Here is a 14539-nt window from a genome sequence, read left to right on the forward strand (position 1 = left end):
TTGCTCCCACATAATGCAGAATATAATTAATATAATAACAATATAAAACAATAATGCAGAATATTCTGCAACTGGCTGTCTAATGATGCGTTCAAACCAAATGCTACTCGTGCGTCAAATTTGCTGCTTGTCCAAAAATGTGTTCATAAACCTGACGCTCCAGACGTAAGTGGGAGGAGCTACCGCCTAAGGTTAGCCTCATCGCTACATGGGAGCATTGACTTTATAACTCTTCTATAATGCATGGAAGATACGTTGGCCACTTTCAGCGGTACTTCCATCTCTCTGTGACCCAGTTTGACGACTTGCAGTCCCGCCAAAGTTCATATTTTGTAACTATCCATATGCTGCGCTCAAATCCCGCTGCAGAACCTCTGACTGCATCTGTACACTGACTTTACACTGAAGCTGGAAGCCCCTAACAAATCCCGTTCAATGTGAATGCAAATTAATGTTACGAAGACGCTGCTAATAAAGTTGCTGAAACAATGGATTCACTTTTTTTTTTTAAATCCGGATTTCATTTCACAAAATGTAGTGAAGAAATAAAGTTTAGAGCAGCTGCAGATATTTTAGAGAGGATGAACGTAAACCTTGGCCTTTAAAAGCTAAAGGAAACTCCCTTCCGCCTGGTCCGTCAAAATATTGTAAAGCGGTTTGTGGTCTGAAAGAGGTCGGAGACCTTTACTGTACATGATGACAACAAAACAACAACTCCTGTACGGTTGTGATTCAGCATCATAATTCGTTTAAGAGACTCTATTTTCCCTCAGCAAGCAAACTGAGTAAAAACAATAATGGGCTCCATGTTTTGGCTTCTCCACTTTGTTGTTTGACAAACCACCAACCAGCCGTAGATCCCTGTTGAAATTATCGAGCAAATTTAGAGCCAACTTTTGCGATGCCACCGAAAAAGAAAAATAAACTTAGCTGCTCAGATGGGGCTGGTATAATCTAACTTAGGTTATAATAAACAAAGAAGAAGGCATGGTGGTAGCTAAACGGAAACAAAACCTCAGTGAAGAATCCACAAACAAAAGCAGCCGCTGAGCCTGAAGGCAGAGAGATGGAAAGATGGCCTTTAGGTTTCCTTTGAGCTCACTTGTTATTGTTTCATACCAACTTTTACTAAATGACATTCAAAAATGACGACAATGTTTCCTTTTAAGTAAAATAAACCCCCAAAATGACAAAATTTGTCTTTTCTTTAACTGGTACAGGTGTGCAGATGCCGCTGGAGATGATTTTAAACTTTCCTGAATGACAAAACCATAACAGTAAAGTTCATCAAAATAATATTTTCAAGTTTGTCACTCAAATAAATGACAATCATTCAGCTGAAAATCAATCTACATTATTTCCACTTTGATTAAAATACAATATTTCTTTCCCTGAACGCTGTAAAAACAGTTATGAATTGTTTTACAGTCTGGTTTGTTAGATTTTTACAAAGTATTTATAGAAAAAAATGGGTCAAATTATTTGGTCTCTTGCTGCACTTTTGAGCGACTTTTTCCAAAGCAGCCTTCCATCACTGTTAGTTTGAGGGGTGGTTTCCATTTCCCCTTCATCGTTTTAAAGACCCACTCCGATGGAAATTGTGTTTTGGGTGTTTTTAACATGTTCTTGTGGCGTTTTTCTGATGATGGAGAACATAAGTGGCTAACAGAACTGAGTTTTTCTTTTTTTCAAATTGTCAATCAGGAGCAGACGGGGAGAAAAAAGTTTATTTGCGACTTAGAGAACTTGGTGGGTAGGCCACAAGCTCCGAGCTATCAGCAACGCGCCAGGGGGTGTGGTTGCTCCGCCAATAGAAAAATACACTTTTCTTTTAATTTTTTAGCAAAAAACAGCAAAAACATAATTAAAAGACCCCTGGGAAGACTTTGAAAATTGATTAAAAGATGATCGGAGTGGGACTTTCAGACCATCTGACCCTATACAGACAAAACTGGCAACAGTGAGGATCACTGCCGAACAATCTGAGCAACATTTATTCAGAAAAACATTGCAGAAAAGTCTTATAATGCTGAATAAACACAGATGTAAACCAAAGGGCTGAGTGTGAGGGTCTGACAAATGTTCATCACAACAGCTGGGTTTTGGCACGGGGATCTCCTGAACCACTAATACCGTCTGCAGCAGGCTTGTAAGTAACCAGGCCTTTTTTCAACAGACTTGTTAACACCTCAACCAAAACCGAACCGAAGCACAGGCCCAACAACCTGACGGTGGATTCAGAAAAACCGCCGCAGAGGAGAAGAAGTGCGTGATGCCAAGGGGAATTTTCTCACCTTCTGTCTCCGTTAGTCATCAATGAACTCTAACGAGAACAGTGGCTTTGGACAGAAAGCCTTGTATATTGTGTTATATTACGCTTCAGTTATAATCACTCAGGAAGTTTGTCTCAGCTGGCGAGAGCCACCATCAGAAGCAGCTGAAAGGAGACAGAACCACCTATAAAAGCATATTGGTTTAAACAACCACTCCCTGTCTATTAGCTCAAAATGACATTTAATGAGGCCTATTTGCTCTGCTCCAAACCAGAACTGCGACTGCACCAGACTAATGGCATGAATTACACACACTCTCTGCCTGCAAAGCATTTCATGCATGTGAGCGGACACAGGAGCATGCTGCATGCACTTTAGAGATCATATCTCCCCGAACAAACAGATGCCTGCAACCCTGTATGCATGCGGCGCACACATCCGCACACTCGTTCAGCTGTTGATGCAGCGGCAAACCACAGAGTAACCAAGAGCTGTCAAGCCATTAAGTACAATGCAAGCCACAGAAACCGAGTTAGCCTCCCGCTAATAGCACGTGGTGGCCGGAGGGACCTGAAAAAGCCGCACACACTGTAAACCTCACACCACAGCTCTTTAAACTACACCTCACTAATATTTGTCACCCTTACCACGCAATTAATAACTAACGCGAACAGTCGTAGGAGATTCTCTGGTTGTTTCTCCGGTGGTCCCTCTTTATTCCTATGCAGATACCGGATAAGGGACGCCGAGGGAGGACTCATATGGACGCCATGAGGCTCATCAAACAACAATGTCCTTCCTGAAACAGACACCCACCGCTCAGCAAAAACCCTTAGAAGTGCAATAGCCCCTACACTGAAGCCTAGTGTTAATTTGGAGAACCAGTTCAGTGTTTCAGCACCGAGGTGCCACAGAAGGGCCCTGTGTGTGTCCACTCCAAGGCCCCTGTCGGCCCCTCCCCACAGGAGCTCCTCCTAATTACCTACTTGTTTGACAAAAAATAAAAGCCCAGCGGTTCCACGACGGGTTCACAGATACGATCTGCTGTCGAGACAGCCAGGGCTCTCAGGTTCACGTATGGAGACCTGGGGGAGGTCGGGGGTGGCAGAAAAGGGCACATGTGTGTTTTGCCACCCTTCGACTCCGTCATAATGACCTCTGAAAGGGAAACGTGTTCTGGCAGCTGTTTCAGAGAAAATTATGCCAGCGCTTAAGAGCAAAGGAAAGAAGGTCAGAGGTTATGCTGATGACATCGCTCTTATTGCTGAAACTACTGTCCCCAAACCAAAGTTAGAGACCTTCAACAGCCCCCTCATTTGCTTCTTTCTCTTTGGGACATGAACTCAGAGCTGCAACTTCGCAGAGACTTCATTTTTGTAAACAAAGTCACTTCCGACTCCCATCTGCTCGCCACCAAATACCAGGACTTGTTTGAAAAATCATCTGAGGGGGGGGACAGCAGATGCACAGGAAATGCTTTTGATCAAATAAGATGGCTCAAGAGTGGAGCACGGGGGGGGGGGGGGGGGGGGTGACTGTGAGTACATGTGTGCTGGAGGACATGCATATGTCTTTTGTTTTGGTGCGCATGTCTAAGAGCGTGGAGTGGATGTGTGAGGCGTTTTTTGGCACCGCATGCAGGTTTCCTGCGAGCGCAGAGTGATGGCTGCAGTAATCCCACTGTCTGCTGGCTCCTCGGAGTCTCCCTGCGCCCTGGTGCCATATGTGACAGGGCAGGCGTGCAGGCGGATTGTTTTGCGATGTGATATTGTTCACTCAGACTTGAGAATATCTTCTTTTTTTATGAATAGGGAGGAGGGTTGTAGAAACAGCTGCATGCCAGACCAGTTGGCACTGATGCCTATAATAAAGTTTTTTTTTCTCCTCCTCTGTTGCTTTTATATGCCCTGTTAAAATAAGCTGATGCTAGCATTGTACTACCCAGTTTAACCTCTTAGGGGAATACTTTGCTTTAGTCCTCCTCTTTTTCCTACAAGCTGCCCTCCGAAAACTTTATCTTTAATTAACATTCTGTTGATGACCAGTTTACCCAGTTTTCCTGCCTTTTCCAGTAAAACCTTTCTTGTTAATTTCCTTGATTTAATAGGGCTTTCATCATTGGCTACAACGGCTGCGGGCCACACCCACCATGTATTTAAAGGGCCAGTACACACATTTTCAACAACTCTGTAAAGAATTAAACTTCTTTCAGTTGTTTGAGCTCAAAATAGACAACAATAAACAACTAAATTAGCTATTTCTCTCTCTAATTTTTGTGCCTTAAAGACCCACATGATAAAAAATTGCTTTTTTAACCTGATTGTGTGGCATTTTTTAGCACAAAATTACACTTTCGAGTATTTTTCTTTACGCAAATCATTATGAATTAGGAGGGGATGCAATAAAATTCTGTTTGATAGCAAGCGTATTTGTGACGTAGAAAATAAACTCTCTGCCCCGCCCTGTTCTGATGCATCCTTGTAGAAAGATAGATCCATGTACAGCGTGGTCTTCCTCGTCCAAGCTGGCATCTGGTTCAAAACTGTACGACTGGACAGCTCCAATATTGCTCGCCGTTTTTGTTGCACTGGCAATGTTAGGTTGGGGGTCTGAGGGGGCTGTAAGCTAGCGGGAGAGCATGTCAACTGATGGATGATGGGAAGGGGGCAAGGCTTACTCCACGCCTACTGTCCCGCCCACAACTTAGAGGTGCATTTTTAATGAACTCCTACAAAAGTATGTCCTAGAATAATTAGGGCTAAAGAAAAAAGTGTATTTGTATTTAAAAGACCACTGGGAACGCTTTGAAAACAGACGACAAGAGGATTGGGAGTGGATCATCATTAAGGTAGGTGTGTGTGAAAACATATTACCCAAAGCAAACTGCATGCATGTAAATTAGTACTCACTCCTGGGCTCACGCGGCCCGTCCACTGTGACCTTTATAGCTCTGTGGTAAGTCGCCACTTGTGGTGGGTTGGTGAATACTGTGATTGTCAGCGTGAAGCTCTTGCCTGTGGTGACATTAAAAAAGAAGCAGAAGAAAGAAAGAAAAAAAAAACATTAAATGACATGTCATCAGCGGGGACAACGACTGGTATTCATCATTTAAACCATCCCCAAGTCACAAGTGTGTCTGTGATCACATAAAAGCCAATAAGAAAGGAAGAAAATACAACTTCAGGAGGGGAAAACAAATGGATGTTTTTCAGAAGTCAACAGAAGACCGGCGGGACATGATTGTCCAATGCTGTGCGTGGGCGAGAGGCATTTTAATAGTTACTTCCTTTCTTGATAATCCCCAGCAGTGGCTGCCTTGGGCTTGAAGCGCTTGTCTGTGCAAGTGTGTCGATTCCGTTGTGCATGCGTGAGGAATGCTGTGAATCAGATGGCAGCAGCGAAGTCAGCAGCCACACGAACGTCTGAAGTATGCAGACGCGTCCCGTAGCCGGGGCAACAGGCCGGAAAGCGCGTTCGGAGAGGGGAGGGTTTGCTGCAGCGACTCCAGTGAGCAGCTGTCCATTCAGTTTTTTCATGTAACACCCCCCCCCCCTCCCCTTCCTTTTCCGCCGCTTTACCGTAAACAGGGCTTTCACAACAGATGAGTCAGGAGATAGCTGCAACAGGTGTCCCACATAAGGGTGAAGCAGAGCTGAGATTTGCACCAAAAATCCACGCAGACTTTTAGTTTGGAATCAAATTGGCTCTTTTTTTTTTATTTTTTACTAAAAACACCTGGACAATTAAGTTAAATGATGTTATCAGCAGCTTCCAATTTCTCTAAAAATAACCTGGCCACCTCACTACCAGATCCTTTCTACTATTAGCCCTCTAACATGCTATCCTTTGCTCTGCTTGCACTTATCTGTCAATGCCAGGTGTTCATTTCAGACACCTCGAAGCCCGATCCACCCCGGATCTCGTGTCACTTCCTGTCACCAGATTCCGCGGCAAAATTGGGATGCACGCGAGGTTTCCGAGGCAACTGATCGCCCACCATCACTCCATCAACTTCCTGACAGCTGCAGCGGAGTACCGGTATCCCCGAGCACCTCTGCACAAACTGGAAAGAGCCCCAACCGAAGACGTTGAGAGGGCGTCACCCGTAAATAAAGTAAATAATTTATGGGCAAGAGATGAGAGACATAAGTGTTGCTTAGGGATGCCAAGCATCTGAGGAATGCCTTCAGACTAAACAGGGGTTAGTTTCATTTTGACAGGCTGATTATGCGGGCAGAGAGTGATCAGCCACAGGGCTGCAACACCACCCAACATGTTTATGAGCCTGAACTGATGCGAATCACGTGAGAAAAAGGATGCAGGAAGAAGTCATTTAAGGTTGGAGCTCAGCTAAAGTAAAAAAAACAACAACCTGGTTTTACATAAAAAATAAAAAATAAAAAAATAAAAAGTCAAACCACACAGGAGCCTCATTTTACCACTAGAGTGAGGTGAAAGCATGATTCACCTCTTAGACCTTGGGAGATGAGCAGTGGAGAGGTGATTATGTGGTTACCACCTCAGGAATGAGGCCACTAATACCCACCGCTGAACTTAATAGCTTCTTCATGGTGCAGGGTTCAAGGCCTCACCTCTGCCACTGCGGCCCACAAAGCGAAGGTCGTTGAAGCGCGCAACTTGATTCTTCATCACGCCCGAAGCATTTCGCAGCTCTGCCGAGTAGTTCTCGTCGTTGCCCGCCATCACAGTAACCACCGTCCCGTCAGGTATATCCCCGAGGGCAACCACCTGTCGTGCAGACAAAGGGAGAAAAAAACTAGTTGTTTGGGACACACTTTAAAATTTTTGCCCCTCTGTGCCCTTAAGATATATATTAAAAAAAAGGGAAAATGTTGCATTAAATGTTCACTTCTATCATTTTACATTGCAGGATTTTACGCAAAATTGCAAAAAGAATTGCACATCAGAAAAAAAAATCATTAAGGAAGTCTTTTCAAAATAAAAGAAAAAAGCAAGGCAGTGAGGCCTGTAGTTATTTCAGATTCTTGGATGCAGATAAAAGGAGACGAGAAGGCCTGCAGAGAGCTGCTATAATTACAGAGTTATAAGAACGTTTAAATTACACTTATATATTTTAGAAAGTGTTACTTTTGATTCAAAGCCAGCAGACTCACAGCTACAAATTTCCACTTTTAAATGTTTTTGATCCATCCTTTAATATGTGTGAAGTTATACAGACTGGGAAATATCATGGGAGCAAATAAATGTCAGGACTTCAAAAGCACAGTCCCAAAATAATAAAAACCATCAATCTAAAAGGAATTTAGAAGTTTACTTTTTAGAATGGTTCCACTCATTAACACCTCACTAGTGTGTCATAATGTTCTCAATCACATGAATATCGCTTTTAGTGGAAAAAAGGAACCATTCAATGTTTCCATACAGTTAAACTAAATTTACTTCTTGCTTATTTTAATTATAAAACCACCTAATTAACATATCAATCTAGAAATATTACGGTCAAATGAGAAGAAATTATGCTAATTATAACATTTATTAATTTAAATCAAGTCTTAAATGAGCAGTTTTAATCGAAATTGTACTTCTGGAGAATTAATAGACCTTTTCATGTTTTTTGTTTCATGCAAATATAGAAATATAACATATACAGAAAATATTTTTTTGTTTTTCAATTAGGTCTGACCTTGAAGGCGACAGGCAGCGTCTTGTTGCATCGCCAGTGGGAGGGCAGGACCGAGCAAAGAAAGTTCGGGCTGTCGGTCCGGACCAACTCCGCCGGGTGGTCGGCTATGATCTCGGCCATGCTGCGGTTCTCGTGGGGGCGCAGCCTTGGCGCCGCCGCCGCTGCGTCCGGCTGCCCGGCCGGGGGGCTCACATCGTTCATCTTCCCAGAGACCGGCTGGAGGCTGCTGGACGGCGGACTGAACCTCCGAGTGGCGCTGGGATCTACGGGAATTCGCATCACAACAGCGGGGATTATCAGAAAGGCTCCTCTGCCTTTTATTCCCTCCTTTCTGTCTCAAACTTTGCGCGCCGCGGCTCGCTCCGCGCGTTCGCCAATGGAAACTGGGTTCTGGTGGTGCACGGCGCGCTTTAAAAACCCTCTCCACAACAAACTCCAACAAGAGACATTAAACTTTTCTCTCTTTCAAGAAAAACATTCAAAAATAATCATTCTCTTAAATAAAAAACAAGCTCTGACTCAAAACGTCTCGGGGGATCAGTCCGCGCGTCCTGTTGATCAGATCATACCTAGACTCAAATAAGATCAAATAAATGGCCGAGCACGCGCAAGGGTATACAATTACAAAAAAAGGCAGGTCTGAAGAGGAACAGTCGACCCACATGGTTCTAAAAGTTTTTGTCTGTCTCCCTTTGGGGAAAAGTCAAAGCGCCGCTCCAGGTGCGTCATTGAAGTCTTTGTGCCAATCTGAAAGGCGCTCTCCAAGCCCGCAGGCTATGCGTGCGTGCACGCATACACACACACACACACACACACACACACACACACACACACACACACACACACACAACACACTAAAGTGTTCAAAGTAAAAAAAAAAAAGGATTAAGAAAACTCAACGCGGCAATTTCTGATCCCACGGCGCCTGAAACTTCTACATTCACTTCTGCGATTCTTCCGGTTGAGACGCACGATCTGGTTTTGAGGTTAAAAATGTTTACAAGCCGCGAAAGATAAAAACAAAAAAAGGATCGGTGAGCTGGAGTGGGCAAAAAACGACCCCGTTTAGTAGCCGTAAATGTGGTTAGAGGCTGGGGTTTCCCGGGCTCGTGGCTTTTTGTGGTTTATATAGCTCGAGCGCCCAGCAATTATTGCGCTGATGCGACTCCAGCACGTGGTGTGTGGAGTCAGATCCATTCCCTCCGCCATAATCTATCATAAACTGCGCATGTGTAATGTATACGTTAGGTAGCCGCTGTTCTTCTCGCCTCTCCCGGTGGGTTTACTGTACGTACCGACATGTCACCGCTCCCCCGGACCGATCGTGCGCTCCTGACGCAGCGCGCAGTCATTTCCAGGCAGAGCGTGTCATTACGCGCGGCTCGCAGGAGCTCTCAGAGAAACCCAGCCCGGTGAGACGTGAGTCACACTCCATCAGGCAGGAGGGAGCGAGCGAGCGAGCAAGCGCGTGAGTCACCGGAGAGTCAGGTAGAGCTGCTGGAGTAGAGTTTCATGCGCTCGCAGGGGTGAGCTGTTGCGCAGGTGTACAGGTATTCCGACTTTAATTGATCTGGATTTCCAATGATCCTAAATCACCCGCCTCTCGGCGTCACGCAGTTTCTCAAACACTCACATGCGAATGTTTGGTTATAAGAAAATGAAAGCGGCCTGTAGTTCGGCGCTGGAAGATGAGTCCCATGCAGGGTTCAGCTTTGCAATGCAAATTACGCACCAATTATCATGTTTTTCAACCTGACAGCACAGACAGTCCTCACATTTCAGGTGTCCTACTTCAGACAGACAACTCTGCTTCCAATATTCTCAAAATGTGCCAAAATTGTAGCATTTGCACCAAATTGAGTATCTTTCTCGTCGCAGAAAATTATCATAAAAAAGTTCAAACAAGCACAACTTCCAAAAAATATAATTTACAGTAAATAAGGACGTTAACGTAATTATTCTCTGTAACAATTGTAAAAAGGGTACATTTGAATTCGCAAAAAAGTTGCACACACTTTTCACTATGCAAAGGGATTCAATGTTTGTTGCAAAAAATAATACTTTAAACGATGTTGAAAAGGGAGAAAATAATTTTCAGAAACGTTTATTTAAAAAAAAATAAGTTAATGAGGAATTCATTGACTTTTATAGCTTAACTATTTTTTATTTACAGCAAATAAAGATAAGAACAAATATCTTCTTTTGAAAGCTTGTTTTGACTCTTCACCTACAAAAATAAAATTAATTTTATAAGACAAAAATTCTAATTTAGTTTCTTAGGAGTCTAATATTTCTTTACTTGAATAACCTAATAAAAATGTGAGATGTGTATTTCTTTTTTGGGGGGGATTTTTCTTCAACTTCTGTGTAGTTGCTCCTAGTGTGTCTCCTCCATACTGTAGAGGGCATCCTCCTCCCTCTGTGAGCCTCCACATCCCAGCCAGCTCCCATCACCCACCCTGATCACCCATTAGTCTCCCAGTGAGACTTTCTGTGCCGCCACATCACACGACAGCATCTGTGTTGCCACTTGGTGTTGTTCCTTTTTGCTCCAAAACAGGCTTTTTACTGCATTCAGTCTTAAAGACAAAGACACTTCAGACCTCTTTCAAAATAGACGAGGAGGCACAGCTGTTTTTGTTGTTATTTTTTTTCATTCGGTTAGGTCCCCCCCCCCCTTTTTAATACATTTTTAATATTGTAAAGTCTGATTTATATTTGTGAGTAAAATAGCTTGAATATACTGACACGCATCTGGCGCTGAATCTTTGAATGGGGAAGGTAAACCTTTGCTTCCTTTCCACGAGTATATAGAACAGCAGTTTTTTTTGTCCAAGATTTGGAAAGATCAACTAAGAATTTATGCACAGACAAATAATAACAGAAGTAATTAAATCTGTAATGTAGATAAGAAGAACCATGAAGGCAGTTATTCTTGTTCCCCATCGGTTTGCAACCAGCCATTCTCAGTTGGAGCCACAAGATCTTACTTCAACCTTTAGAAAAATTAAACAAGGGTTTTTTATTTATATTATAGTTACTATCAGGATAAATATAAATGTTCTTTTTTTGTATAAATAAAACATAAGTAAAAAGTAAAAAATAGCCTTTTTTCAAACAGTTTTAACAGGTTTACTTTCCTTTAAAATAAAAAATGTAGCAAATAGAATGTCAGCAGTGATTATAAAAAATCTGTTTATTTTGCTTTAATCAGCCAGAAATGTGTAAATCTAACTAACCAAAATTAAATCAGAGCTAATCAAGTGACTTTTAATATATTCTTCGAACCATAAGATGCTCTTAAAATCCTTGAATTCATTAAAAAATAAACTTTTTGCCATATAATCTAGTGCACCTTAATTCTGGTTGTGCTTACTGACCTCCAACTGAGTTACTGTGGCACACAAAAATCCGACAAAATGTTTGTTACTTTACAGTTAAAAATGCCTTATTTTATTTTTTTCAGAGAGTCACAATGGAGGGGTCAAAAAGTGACATGTGTCTCCGGAGCTCCAGGTTGCAGACCCCTGCAGTGAAGGGATAAACCTCCACATGGACAAGTATGTTGAAAACGCTCAGAAGTTTGTGGCAAAATCAAATATCAGAAATGACAACAATGGAATGCTCTCAGACTTTAATTTGTGACAATCTTAAGTTGTCCTCTTAAACATTAAACAAACTATTTTATCTGCTTTTTTATGTTGTCCTATCAGAGGAAACCTTTTTCCAACCCCAGCCTCCAAAGACCCCCCTCCCTCTTTAAACTAGTCGTGACTTCAGCCCTGACAAGCTCAGCTCATCAAAGAGTGTTTGTCCCATCTGACTCCGCTTTGGCTTTCCAGCATCTGTCTTCCAGCTCCCTGTAGTGTAGGATATGCTTTCATACACCAAGGCCTTGCTGTCTAGCTCCCTGTCATTTAGAGGTATTGGACCGACCCATGTAGAAGTCCATCGTTTGATGTTCTGGATATTCAGGAAAGACAGCGGAGGGGTTGTTAATGTGCCAGAATCAAAAAATAGCATTTTTTTTGCCTGCTTTCCAGTGGCAGAATGACTCCAAGCAGAGCAGATTTGATTAAAAGTGAAGGATTTTGGGGGGATATTGGAGCGATCCTGCTTAGTATTAACAGATATGATGAAGTGGCAAACGTAGCATAAAGTTATTCAACTATGCGAGCGGGTCTGCAGCTCGCCTGGCGCACAGCTGGATCGTCTCTCTCGGCTCTGGTATTATTCATCTACTGTGTTACACTGGCTTGGAGTCATTGCACAGTAGGAGAAGTCACTAGCAGAGGAGAACCACAGCAAACCACATTATGCAGGATGTGCGTTGGGTGATTTATGGCAATAGTGGATTTCTGCCGCTCACTTTCAATTATTTGTTTTAAAGCTGGGATTTTACAACAAATTTTCCTGTTGGGATATCAAGCGTGCAATAAAAGCTTCTCCTTCCTACGTGGAGGGGCAAAGGTGTGTGAATTGACGCTAACTAACCATGCAAAAGCTTTAGATTTGCTCACATGATGCTGGAAAAGTACTGACAGCATCAGTTTAGGCAGAAACAGAACTCTACATGTCCGCTCACGCAAGAACTTCACTGCAATATTTATAGAAATATCATAAAAGTTCCCTTTTCTTGCTCCTTTGAGCGCATTCGGAGCTCTCATCATTCAAAAGGGAAAAAGACATTCACGAAAGACTTGGGGATTTAGGCTCTATTTCACAGTTGTGCATTTTCAAAACACCCAATTTCAGCTTTCCAAAGGAGCGGCAGACCCAGGGTTTTTAGCTCCAACAGGATGTTTCCACGTACGGCAGGCCAAAGCAGCCAAACGGTCTGCCAGCAAACAAATCAGCAAGCCCTCCAGCCAGAGATCATCGCCACCAGCCAGTCAGGCCGCAAAAACCAGCTTTCTGGGTATCAAACTGTGTAAAGAGGACGACGACGGAAAGAAACTATTCCCCTTGTGACCTCACCTGCACATCCACTCACTGATCCAGGATCGCAGCTAAGCCCTTAATTATTGTTTGTGACCAAAGCCGTGACATCACCACGAACCGTTGGGATGAGGACAGCACGCTTTGCGGTGTGCCTTTGTGTGTAATCGCCATGAAGTTGCCAGACTTTGAGATATTCTGAGACTTTTCCTGTGGAGTTTGATGCAAAAAGCGATGGAGGGGCGGCTGCTCGCTGCTTGTGGCAGAAGGGGAGGAAGGAGGGGTACTAAGACAATTTCCTCCCTGCTCTTATTGCTCTGACTGTCTGCCGCCCAGCGCCTTCGTGGAGGTCCCTAATTGAGATCACTTGTACCTAAAATAGGAGCAAAGAAAGGAACTTCTGCGGGCTGGAAGATGGAGAGGAGAAAATAAAGCAGTAATATGTGATGAAGGCTGCCGTTAAAGAGCCCCAATGATAGATGTGAGCGAGCGGAGCTGAGAAGTCTTTGTGCGTCTGCCAGCAAACCCTCAGATGTTGACGTGTCCCACACCACCTGCTGTCACTGCACTGAAACTGGATGTGGAAAGTGTGCACGAGGTTTCTTGGGTGGCTCTTTCATGCCTGGAGGATGTCAGAAATCTCCAGTCACACACCGATCAACTTTTGTGGTATTTTAAAAGCGTTCCAAGTGGTCTGTTGATTACAATTGTGTCGTTTTTAGCCAAAATCTAAAAACCTGTCAATTTCTAGGACATGGTTTCTGCAGGGCGGCAGGAGCTCATTAGAAATGCTCCCCCTTCCTGCCATCCATCTGCTTATATGCAGCAAGATTTCCGCTATCAAGCCATACAGTTTTGATAAAAAGAAACTTCCAGCTCAGACAAAGAAAATGAAGATGGATAGATCTAGACGCCAACAAGTGGATGCATCAAAATGGAGCTTTTGGAAAGAAATTTTGGAAAGAAATACTCAGAAAGTCATTTTTAAGTTTCCTTTTCTTAATACAGGTCCAGCATCATCAGAAAAAACGCCACAAGAATATGTTAGAAACCCCAAAAACACAATTTTCATCAAAGTGTGTCATTAAAGCTGTTTCATTGGTTACACCATTCAAAATCCTGAATTCCCTCCATTCGGTTCCTGGTTGTCCTTGAAGTTGTGCAGGTCTTCTAAACACGCGCCTTTCAATCATGCCTGATCGTGCTATTAATCAAACAGTGACTTCCACTCCTCTGAGACAAGCTTGAAGGCCTGCACTGATGGAAACCATCATACCCCAGGGTGGTACTGCACCACAGCTGGGAGTAGAAACCCTGTAAAGTGCATTTTTCTTGGACCGAGACCCACCGTTGGTGCTAAAGACAATACAGACACTGGGGTTAGTCCAACATACCACTTTACACATTTCTCTTCCTCTGTGTATTTCACTGGTCTACTTCCTCTCTGCAAACTAGCCAGCTAGTATCAAAATATTTATAGTAAATCTGCAAGACATGCTGTTCTCATGTATCCGAGACCATTTAGCCTCGTGTCATTATGCGAGGTAAAACCAACAGCAGAGGTACAGTGGGATATTTCACTCTGTTGTCTCTGTTGTGTGATTTATGTGAGCTCAGGACACACAGGAGAGGCAGAGAATGAAAGAGACAAGCAGAAGCCCAG

At 43.2% G+C, this 14539-nt stretch overlaps 1 protein-coding gene across 5 annotated transcripts in view; it reads right to left on the reverse strand.

Moving 5' to 3' along the window:
* runx2b (RUNX family transcription factor 2b) overlaps positions 1 to 14539 on the reverse strand; it is a 45760-nt gene that overhangs the window by 20353 nt on the left and 10868 nt on the right. For 2 of the 5 annotated variants that reach the window (XM_023952691.2, NM_001104850.1), the window contains exons 3-5: positions 7939 to 8201; positions 6866 to 7022; positions 5183 to 5287 (exon numbers count right to left, since the gene is read on the reverse strand). In XM_023952691.2, the coding sequence (XP_023808459.1) occupies positions 5183 to 5287; positions 6866 to 7022; positions 7939 to 8201 (525 nt within the window). Of the gene's footprint in view, positions 1 to 5182; positions 5288 to 6865; positions 7023 to 7938; positions 8202 to 8600; positions 8797 to 9233; positions 9374 to 14539 lie in introns of those variants that run through there. The other 3 variants (XM_011491362.4, XM_078942342.1, XM_078942344.1) reach the window with 3 other exon arrangements.

This window comes from Oryzias latipes, chromosome 24, assembly GCF_053564925.1.
Source record: "Oryzias latipes strain Hd-rR chromosome 24, Olatipes_Hd-rR_3.1".
NCBI lineage: Eukaryota > Metazoa > Chordata > Actinopteri > Beloniformes > Adrianichthyidae > Oryzias > Oryzias latipes.